Source organism: Haemaphysalis longicornis, unplaced genomic scaffold (genome assembly GCF_048455015.1).
Source record: "Haemaphysalis longicornis isolate Haplotype H1 unplaced genomic scaffold, Haemaphysalis longicornis Haplotype H1 scaffold_3, whole genome shotgun sequence".
Taxonomy (NCBI): domain Eukaryota; kingdom Metazoa; phylum Arthropoda; class Arachnida; order Ixodida; family Ixodidae; genus Haemaphysalis; species Haemaphysalis longicornis.
The window spans coordinates 41806504-41817304 of record NW_027526335.1 but is presented as its reverse complement, the minus strand read 5'-3'; the positions used below and the strand labels follow the sequence as shown (position 1 = coordinate 41817304).

The following is a 10801-nucleotide window of genomic DNA, read 5'->3' as shown; positions in this document are numbered from 1 at the left end:
CAAGAAGCAGGTACGATGACACACCGTTTAATGGTCTGCGCATGATTACAAATAAATAAAAGGATAATAGCATGATGAAAGTAGACTACCGTGATGGATATGCTCAGTGGGACATCGCGACGTGGCGGACAACACCAACCACTCTGGCTTGCGTACAACCTAGCTTGCCTGCGTGGAATAAAGAAGGTTCAGCGCTAACGAGGGCTTTGTTACAGTTCATGGCTGGAGTTTCGATTGATACTGAACAGGGTGAAAATCTGAACAGTTTTTTTTTGTAGTTGCAAAGACTGCTTGCGCATTAGTTCCACTTCCAACGCGTCGAAAGGCTGCGCTAATTACGAAAAGGGTAATCTGCCAGTTTTTCATGGATAATTGAACAACCCTGAGTAAGCACCTTTACTGCTCTGAGCTGCCCCAAATACACGTCACCTTCTAAACGCCGCTTTGGTTGCCAAAGAAACTATCGCTGCAGCAACAATCATTGAACCATTGCTTAGCAATTTTAAGTCGATGAAATCGACAGTTTCCAAAATACCATAAAATTAAGCGCCTGCAACACCTTTCTTGCAAAGGTTAAAGTTGCTTGAGGTGATTACAGTTGTGCTTACTCCTAGCACCTTGGTTCAACCAGCAAATGTGACCATATATTGAAACCTTGACGAGCTTTTCATAGAAGTTGAAAAAAATGGTAGATGATAGCTGTGATGCTTAACATCACTGGCTACTCATTTGTATCAATGTGGTGCATGCGCTGCGTGGACAGGGGATATATCGCGGTGAACACTAGGACAAAAGCGCACAGCGCACTCAGTGCACCGACCCTCGTATTACCACTGCACGCGTCTTTCTGTCTCTCCCGACTATTCCAGCGTTTAGGTCACCCCGGATCCTGATAACGGCGCTGGCTACGGCGAGGTGTAGCACTTCACCTTCCCTTTTGCCAGTCGCCTAATAGGCAGCACAAAAGCCCGCAGGCGTGAGTTGACCACCGCCAGGACCGTTGTCCTCCTGTGAAGATGCAGGCTACGAAAACTTCTTAAGTTTCATTCTCGACCTCCCCGGTACGTAGGAAATGTGCCGACTGTTCCCTAAGAGAGGCCCTGGCCGACGTCTGGTCGGGGAGCGCGCTCGAGGGCGTCGTTGAGAAACCAGAGCAGGCTGGCGGGCAGGGTCTTGGAGGCCTGCTTGGACAGCGTCCAGAAGAGGATCCGGCCCACCTGCGCGCCCAGGCCACCTCCGGCTGACACTGGCGGGCCCTGCTGGACCTGCACGTAAAAATGCACAGCGTTCGTAAGCAGCGCTGTGCAAAGAGCGGGTTGTGCAAAGAAGACTCTCACCGGGATTCTGTTTCGCTCTCAGCATGGACAGTACTTTTGTGCTGAAATGCCAATTTATATTTTCCGGGAGCAGCGTTAAAGTCTGTGGCGAATGGATAGCTAGATAATCTTGTTCCAATGGCATTGACACTGATGGGACATTGAAGGAGATGAAAACGCGTCGCCTTGAGCATTGTCATGCGTATGAGGGGGTAAAGGCAAAGAAATAAAGGGTCTCCGTTTATACACGTGCCTGTACGGCAGAAATGGGAAGCGACATTTCATTTCCCCTACAGTTCAGAACCGGCACTTTCGACACAGTACAAAGCATCAATTGGATACGGCGATAGACTCCGTACTCCATCTACAGCAACCGAAAGCACACCAACACACCAAGACAGTGTTATTTGCGCAAAGAAATTTGTACAATTGGCTTAGGACACCTCTATGTTATATACGCGTAACTTAGGAAAAAATTTAGAATTACATTAAGACGGGAACAGGAGACTGTACCTCAAAGCAACGAAGGTCGAACGGCGAGTCTTTCTTTTTTCTTTTTGCGGTTGGTCCAAAGTTTGTCAAAATGCGCCATTGTTAAAAGCGAGCGAGAAGGTGGCTCTATGCACTAGCAGAAAAATGTCAGTACTGTACTGTTTAGGAAACGGAATGTTGCAAACGGGACGCACGAAGCACTTCTAAATTGAAGGTGACATGTATAAGTCCTACGGATAACGAGAGCAAGACGGACAAGCAGGTAAGCAGGCTTATGGACGAGGCTGACGTGGGACAGGAGCGGGGTCGCATGTTAGGGGGGGGGGGGGGGGACTTTTTTTTGAAGTGGCGAAATAATAAACGAATGAATGCGACTTTGGTGAGGGCAGCGATAACCTGGCCGGATGCAAACGGTCGAGGACGCTAATTACCCCCCGTGACATTCGCTACATGTCATGAGACACTATATTAGAATAATCAAAGCACAGCGGGAAACCGGAGGCATGGTAATTCAAAAAAGTAACACCGGTGTGCATGTATTTTGAACTTGTAGCACTAGGATGTTGGAAAATTAGGAGGTGGATGTTTAACAGTGCAGTGCGAATACTTGTCAAGTGCACTGGCAGAGATAATAGCAAAGCTTCGGTGGTAGGAATCAACTGAGAAGATGGCATTGTGAAAGCGGCACTTTGAAAGCCCTAGTCTTTGAAAAAGGGAGGAAAATTGGCCGGAATAACTCAGGACATGACCTAAACATTGAAGCCTAATCTGGGAAGTATAAAACGCATAACGTTCTTCAGTGTCCCTTTGAGTTTTTCGGAAAATAGAACAGTTTTAAAGACTTGAATAAATCATAGACTTGAATAAATCTTGTTTGTGAAATCCACTCAATACTACCGAAGTAAAAATGTGTCGAATTCTTACGAACCTGTATTTATGGACATGCAAACAAGCTTGGGGCTCTACATGACGGGAAGTAAGCATCAGGAAAACGGAAAATCAATACTAATAAGGTATGCACTAACAGCCGCGAGTCTTTCCGAAGTTCGTATATTGAATTGAAGTTTAACTATCATTATAGTATTTTAAAATTGTAACATTTAAAATTGTAATTGTAGCTGGATAAAAATGTCACCGCATTCATCGCATGCGCATGCAACACATGTTTAACCTTACTCTACAAGGTACTTCCTCACACAGAAGTACGGGAGCTGGCGAGACCCGGTGGCGAATTGCAGTGGGTGCTTACCGTAACTTCGTCGGATGCGAAGTCGACGCTGGAATCTTCGAACTTGGCGAACTGGAACTTCCCGTTCGATTCCCTGAGCCGCGCTACTGTGTTGATGGTGACGTCTTCATAAACGACGTCGCAGCGTCCGCTGCCTTGGAGAGGGAACACTTCGTAGAGGGATCCCGCCACCGCGTACTGCATCCTTCCGGAAATCCTCGGAACTTGGAAGGTCAGGTGTACTTTCAGCTGCTGGGTGTCCGCTCTCAGCTCCGTTATCTCGAAGGTGGACAGGTTGCGAATCTGAAACAGGTTCGCGCAGATTATCGGTCAGTGCGTGCACCTGGTGATTAAAAAATAATAATCTACGAAGGAGAAGCACGAACCTCGCTGCCAGCGCGGCACGCTAATTGTAAAACTCGATAACCTGAATAACCTGAATAATCTGAATTTTCTCGCTAAAACAGGACGACGTCAGCGAGAAATTCATCCAAGAATGAGTCTACTGAGTCTTGGGGGGAACTGACGTCAGGGTGGGCGACTTACGAAATGTGGGCAACTGTACTTGCCCACATTTCGTACTGCGTAATGTCCAATGCAGCAAACGTATAAAGTTCACATTTGCTCCAGGTTCGTTACAAGGTATTGCTTGTATTGCACACAATACAAGCAAGAATGAAGTGCCTGTATTCGGAGCGTGCTGCGGTAGTGAGAGACTAAAAACATGTCAGACTGACCGAGGCGTGATGAGTTACTTGGCTAGTAGCTTCTTACACAATACCAGAAAACGTTTACAACAGCAACGCGAGTAATTCCAGCGGTACGCCTGTGTCAGACCGCCACCTATAGCGCTCCCTTAACCGTCATATAGTTACCTGAATGTGGAGCAGGTGAAATCGAAACGCGTCCCCTCCGAAGATGGAGGACAGGTCGGTGGGCGGCATGTTCAGCGGATCCATGATGGATATGCCGAGGCTGGGGTACCCCGTGAGCATGACTGATCTGAACTTCTCCAACTTGTGGTGCAGCAGGTCCTCCATGTGCCGGTCGTAGTAGGCGCTACCCGGCGAGCGAGCCTCTGCGAAAGAACACGCAGGACGGAAGGAGGGAGCAAGTGCCAAGCGATAAGTGTGAATCAATAACTGTGAGGTCACCACCTTCACTCAATGTCGTAACAGTTAAGCGGTATGCACACCCCGAAACTTTTAACTTCCGGAAGTTAAAACCCGACGTCCTAAGGATGTGGAATTCCGGCAACAACTTTTGTCGCGGAGGGGAGGAGCATTTGTTCAACTGCAAACGAAGATTTTCTCTTGGTGGAATACCCCTTCAATTTCAGCTGTGACCTGACGTACGTGGTTATGTTTCAGATGCGATAACATTTTTAGCTGTAACATCCACAAGTTTGCAAGATTAAACATCTTGAGATGCCAGAGCATTGGGTTTCCTACGTCATCCGCAGTTATGTGAACCTCCCGGTTGACAGTTATGTGCCGAACTTTGCAGCAAACTCCTTTAATGATTAGGTTTCATTTATCAAACTTAGTACACGATACTCGGATTAGTATATATCCTTTTAGTACGTAAATTTACCCCTGTTTGGGTGTATCCCCGTTCAAATACAGAGAGGCACCTTGTCGTGCAAAACCACCACCCACACATACACACAGACGCACACATCGTAAAATATAAAATGTGCTATGGCTTCAACTTTTTGCCAAATGCACATTATAATTATGCTTGGCAGTGTATCTGTCTCCTTGCACCTGGTTTCATTACATGTACATTTCGTTAATAAGGATTAGTAGTCGAAAAGGTTAATTATTTTCTCGGTGGCTTGAATTCAGGTCTGTAGATTACTGTGAAAGGTCGGGAGATTATCCTTGACTTAGATTCTTCAATACCAAGTAAAACGGGAACAGTGCTTGTTTCCGCATGAATGTCAGAAAACGAACAAAAATATTGATCCAGATCTGAAAATGATTGTACAGCTTTTTTTCCTTGCCTCCTCCATCTCCAAGGATGGAAAATAAAGGAAATATTAAAATTTGTACTTATTTAAATGCCATCAGACTTTTTATTTTTCGACGGCAATTGAATTTTCTCGTATGTTGAATGCACACGGGTGATGCAAGCTTATGCTGGTTCACTAACACGCACAGAAAATATCCGTGGAAAGGGAAAACGCCGAATTACCCCGTAAACGAATAAACGAACAACTTACCTCTGAAGCTTTCCTGGCTCATCCAATTAGCCACGGCCAGAGTGCAAAGGCTCAGGAGCAGCAAGTGCAGCTTCATCTGCAAAAACCATATTCAGGGTGAAAAAACAAACGTTAGTTCGCGGGAGATTCCAGCGGGCCACAAAGTGTTCGGTCGATCGAACAACCTACAGAATTACAGGGCGCGCACATTCCAATAGAGTAGATGAAACTTGTTGGAAGACAACTACCTCCTCCATACGCGAAAAACTGAGAAAAAAAATTTGGGAAACAAAAACCAAGCTGCGTTTTACTAAAACCACTGATAGCATGAAGACACCATTGAAGTCTTCATGCTCCACTCTGATCGTTGTCGTCGATGTAAAAATAAGAATTAAAGGCGGCGCGGCGAAGTTCCGGTTCGGCAACGAAAGCCCGGCGCCGCGTTCTTCCGAGTGGAGGTCGTAGTTGCTCTTATTGAGGCCCGTGCGTTGTGACCTAAAGGCGCTCATCGTATTTGGGCTGCAGCGATCGTTCGCCTGTTTGAGTAGCATCGAACTGCGCCTACTGATTCCGCTGCGCGGCTGTGCAAACGGAACCGCGCGGGGCACCTGCTTCAACCCCGTCGTCCCGCTATCATTAACAGCCGGGGACTGTCCTGTGCGTGTTTCTTTTTTTTTTTCTTCACCATTTCTTACATACCGGTGCGAGGTATACCGTATCTGTAGCTCCACAAATGGGACCTAATTTTCTAGAGGCCGCCGTTTACCTGAGGCGGTATATTTTTTTTCTTATCCGACTGCAAGGACGTGACAGGCGTTTTTTTTTCTTTTTGCCGTTCAGACTGATCAAATGAAAGGCAGCCTCAAAAATGATGTGTTCTGTAACTAACAGAAACGTCGAAATGGAATCTGGCCGTTCTTTTGGACGCGGTAACTAAGAAAACGCGTGCCAACGGCGTCGACGAAGAACTAGGTAATGGCAAAAAGCAGGAAGGTTTTTGAGTATTTCTTACATGAGTAGTCCTCATCAACTTTGTTACCTTACGTGCTTACTTTAAATGCATTGAATTTTTGAAAGTCCGCGTATTGTTGAAGGCCTTCCTTCTGGCCAATCCTCCTCAATCGGTGTGTGCCTTAAAACCATACCACCACACCCACCACACGAACAGTCAATTAATACGACACGTGGGAATGCCAGGTTGTTGTCGCTCGTGGCATTATATACTGCGTTATTGTGATGGCTAAACGAAGTCGACAGACATTTTGTGGTCAGCTGCCATGCATCATCATTGCCGGCGTAATCGGCATTGCACCTCTGGAAGACGTGAACTGCTTCGAAGGACCACGATGGGAAAAGCAAGATAATGACGACGAGGAGAAAGAAAACAAGCTCTTCGTTATTTCGCGCTTGCTTTAATGGTGCTAAACGGTAACCAACTAGCCCAGCAACAATTGTCGTTGCGGAACTTTTTTGCAAAAAGTTTGCGATTTAACATGACAAATATATATATACATATACACTCCGGATTCCCGAAGAAATCGGCTGTGATGTGGACCCTACTTCTGATGCTAACTCAACTTCTGGAGCCAGCCGCATTTGTCATGCGGCATTGTCTTTGCAAGCTGTTTGATTCCTTTTCGGTGTGAGCCACTGTGGTCGGTTTTTATCTACATGTCTTCGCATTGAAACTCGTTCACCTGAAGCCTCGTTCACCTGAAACTCGTTCACTTGAAGTCAGTTATGTTGGTGGGTTTCGTCAATGTACAGGCACCGAATGAGTTTGAATTTTAGTCCAAACGGAGCACGGCGCATTGCACGAAGGCCAATAGTATAAGCATACTCTTCACACGCAAACACAACAGCGATATTTATTGCAGTCTTCCTAGCAAGGGATTGTCAAGAAACGCTGCACGCTGCGGCAGGTAACGTGCTCCGATTTTCTCCCCGCTCAAAGACTCATCAGCGGTGTAGACCTAGTATTCTAGTCGTATAGCACATCCAATGCCGACAGATAATTCGTCACTGCATGAATTGTTCAAGAACAAATCTTCTCCTTCATGATAACGGTGGTAATCGGTGCACAAGCGTGGTGCGTGAGTGTGAAGAAAATACAAAGCGTGTAATGTAATAGCACGTGGCATAAGAGCGCAACATAATACACGAGGCCTAACAATACTACAACGATAAGGATCGAGCGGCATCTGAGGCACTCGGTAATGCGTTTGCTTGCGGCAGGTATGTCGGCACTATAAATAACTTGCACGTGTCCAGTCCCCGGTGTTAACATTCTTGGACCAGTGGTACAGCAAAGTTAAACGAGTTCAGGAAGCGAAACACGATTGACCGGCGCGCAGTTCAAACGTGCGCAAGAAAGAAAACGCGATTGTTTGTAATTTGCGATTTGGCATGCTTCGCAGTCAATCAACTATATGAAACTTCAGCCTTCAGTTATGGCTTAGCCTTCAGTTATGGCTTAGTAGTTAGTAATTAGTAGTAGTTAGTAGTTAGTAGTTAGTAAGCCTTCAGTTATGGCTTAGCGAACAAACACGAGGCTTTGTGATACTGCGATGACTCAGAAGCGGCGACCTAGTGTTACTTGTATTAATATTGCGGTTAATAGTTATCCATGATATCTACTGAAATAAAACTTCTTGCGGTTATGTAGTCGCTTGAGCAAATTGTTTCCGGATAGTTCTCACAGAACACAAGTTACGGCCATTTTTTGCAACCATATTCCTTCCATAGACACCATGTATTGGCAGCGGACGGGAATGCGAAACGTTTACGACTATGCGGGGATCTAACGATGGAAAGTAAACGAAACTAGGCGTAATGGTGGAGTAGCCTTAGCGGTCAACTGCATTATAATTTTTTGCCAAGATTTTTACCAACATAAAATTTAGAGCTACAGCTAGAGCATTCGTGAAAAAGTTGGCTTTGCCGCAAAGCCTTTTCTGTCAGTGGATGTGGGACATAAGCTTCGCTGTAAAACCAAGCTGTCTCCCAGAAGTCAGCCCTCGCATTGTCCTTCACCTTCCAGTGCACTTCCCTTCAAGTTGCCACCTGCGCGCTCGCTACCCTTCCCTTGCTCTTACCCCAATAGTTCTGGGCCGTAACAAGTTAACACACCCCTATGAAATAATGGCAGATAGAGAAAATATTTGAGATACGGAGCCGGCACAGTGGGCAATTATGCATAACGTAAGAGACGTGCACATAGATGGCTGAATGGAAGAGTCGACAAAGGCGGTCACTGACCACTGCTAGGCCGCACCCAGAAGATATGAGAAACACAAAGGAAGATAAAATAATTTTTCGTTGGTGGGCTCCATAACATTGACAGCGCAGATTTCGGCGCACGTTAAAGATCCCCAGGTGGTCAAAATTAATCCGGAGCCCTCCACCACGGCGCGCTTCATCGCCTGCGTAGCGTCGGTGCGTTAAACCCTACAATCAATCAAGTCATATCTTGACAGCACGTGCAAGCGGGATAAAAATTAACTGAATGAAAAGGCACGTGCCAAAGCTGAGACAATCGAGTGCTACCCTCTGGGCGGTTTCAAAGTGGTGGATTGTACTTTTTTCTCAAACAGATTGTTGTGAACGTGTGCTCGAACACTTCTTGTTGCTGACCAAAGTTTCAACGCTAATCTTTATGTGCTGCTTAGGCACAAGAAGTGAACAGCAACATGCATACAGAGTGCTCTTACGATCACACTTTATAGATTTCACAACACAATGCCCTCAGCGCCACGTTATCACCGCCAGTACCCCTGCCTAGATTACTTGCATTTGGGTCAGCCTGCAATCGGAGCAAGCCTGGTCATACTGCACACATGCACTGTAAACGGTATGGAGCCTTATTTGATCAACACCAAAGTGCTGTGCACGTGCTACAGCACCGCCATTGTGCAGCGTTTTGCCTAGTGAGATAGTATTTTTTTTTGCCTTGAACGGCCACAAACAAATACTGTAAAGCCTGTACGAATTATATCAACAATCTGTAACGCATTGTACTGCATCTTTTTTAAATTTCTTTTCATTGTGCTGTTCCGCCTGCCGGACACTGCCACTCAAGCCTCCCGCAAATTATTCGTGCTCAAGAAAGAGATAATTATATTTGCTTAATGAGGCAGCATGTCACTTATCAGCAGGAAATTCCACGGCTATCGATGTGTCGCTCGATAGCTACGCGCAGTTGTGCTTATCAGTCAATGAAGCCAAGCCGTGAAAAATAGCCTACTAAATGGGTCGCACTATCCGGAGTGTCAGTGATATAAAAGCGTTGAAAGAACAAAAAAAAAGGGGGGGGAAACAAAGCACGCAAGAGGAAATATAGTTGAAGTTACATGAACATAGCAGGCTGGGTGTTGGACTCTAAGGTAATAGCCACCGGTTTATGGCATACCGAGCACAAGTGGATTTTAGAAGTTAACCGCAGCAGTCGAAGCTATATATACCGCAATGGCGTAAGTCTGTATGTGCGTGATGAAGGTTGCGAAACTACCCGAACTGTTTATCATCCTGGGCTTATTTAGTGACTCCTCTTAGAGCCAGAAAGTGGGACCACAATTGAAAGGTTGAAAAAAAAAAAAAAGATCCTGCTCTCAATAAAACACCATCTACTTTTGATCTGAAGCTTTGAATGTTGGGCCAGTTTTCGAAGCAGCTCCGCGATGTTCGACACTTCCAAACGCTTCTTTAAGTGCCATTGTCATGACATTCGCAGTACAAAGTCCCGTCTAAGGTTCACAAGACATTCTCGTTTATATTAACTGGAAAGTTAAGCTGCGTGATCGCTTCCGAAATAAGGCAAAATAAGATTGTTTCCCTAATCACGAAATAAGACAAGTGAAGGTTGTGTTCCGCAGCCGGTGTTGCAAGAGCCGGCAAGGTATAGCACAGCGGAACGGCGGCGCCAAAACGTCACGGAAGCTATTCCTTGTACTACATTAAAGCATCGCGCGTCTCTTGTTTCACTCCGTTTGTTGATGAGACGGGGCGGGATTACGCACGTGAACTGCGGCGAACCTTCGACGTTCCCAGAATGAACTCTACGCAGAGGCCCGGAGACCTTCACGGCAGGACTGCCCGCGAGCAACATTCACGGCCGCGAAGCTGTGTCCCAGTGGAAGAGACCGCAAGACCTCGCGAAGCGCGGGCGCTCACCTTATCGCTCGTGGATGCCGGTGCGACGTTGACCTCGACACTGAAGGGAACCCTTGTGCCGTCGGCGGGGTCTTCAAGGGGAGCCGGTGCGCACGTCCGGGCCTATGGGACACCAGAGCACGTCGAGAAAATAAAGCTGGCCAAAGGGAGGAGGAGGAGGAGGAGCGGGAGGGAAGAGGATGGGTGCGGGGAGATAATAAAGAAAGCCATTGAACCGGTTTATATCGCTTCGCGGCGCTAAGAAGAAGCATGCAGCTTTCAGCAAATGAGGAAAAAGAAACGAAGCAGAAACTAGCGAGCCAAATAAGAATAGGAAAATGAGCCAGCTGATAGGAGACCTTTATTGCAAACGTTACCCGTCGTCCCGACAGACTAGTGTCGTGGCCGCATCAG

The 10801-nt window shown here is 46.5% G+C and overlaps 1 protein-coding gene across 2 annotated transcripts; it reads right to left on the bottom strand.

The window, feature by feature from the left end:
• Positions 1 to 11: 11 nt before the first annotated feature.
• On the bottom strand, positions 12 to 10565 carry LOC144174327 (uncharacterized). Of its 2 annotated transcripts, none has more exons than XM_077702967.1 (5): positions 10409 to 10565; positions 5261 to 5336; positions 3912 to 4114; positions 3058 to 3339; positions 12 to 1265 (listed from the first exon to the last, which is right to left on the bottom strand). In XM_077702967.1, the coding sequence occupies exons 2-5, from the start codon at positions 5334 to 5336 to the stop codon at positions 1089 to 1091; spliced, it is 738 nt and encodes a 245-aa protein (XP_077559093.1). In that variant the 5' UTR covers positions 10409 to 10565; the 3' UTR covers positions 12 to 1088. The 2 variants fall into 2 exon arrangements, with proteins under 2 accessions (XP_077559093.1, XP_077559094.1); XM_077702968.1 differs by lacking the exon at positions 10409 to 10565 and adding an exon at positions 10255 to 10334.
• Positions 10566 to 10801: the final 236 nt, after the last annotated feature.

Excerpts from the sequence above, each read along its gene's own strand:
- LOC144174327 (XM_077702967.1), bottom strand. The coding sequence starts at position 5,336 with ATGAAGCTGCACTTGCTGCTCCTGAGCCTTTGCACTCTGGCCGTGGCT. Across the intron at positions 3,340-3,911 it reads TTCACCTGCTCCACATTCAG|ATTCGCAACCTGTCCACCTT; the intron begins GTAACTATATGA and ends AACCTGTTTCAG. Across the intron at positions 1,266-3,057 it reads TCGCATCCGACGAAGTTACG|GTCCAGCAGGGCCCGCCAGT; the intron begins GTAAGCACCCAC and ends TTTTACGTGCAG.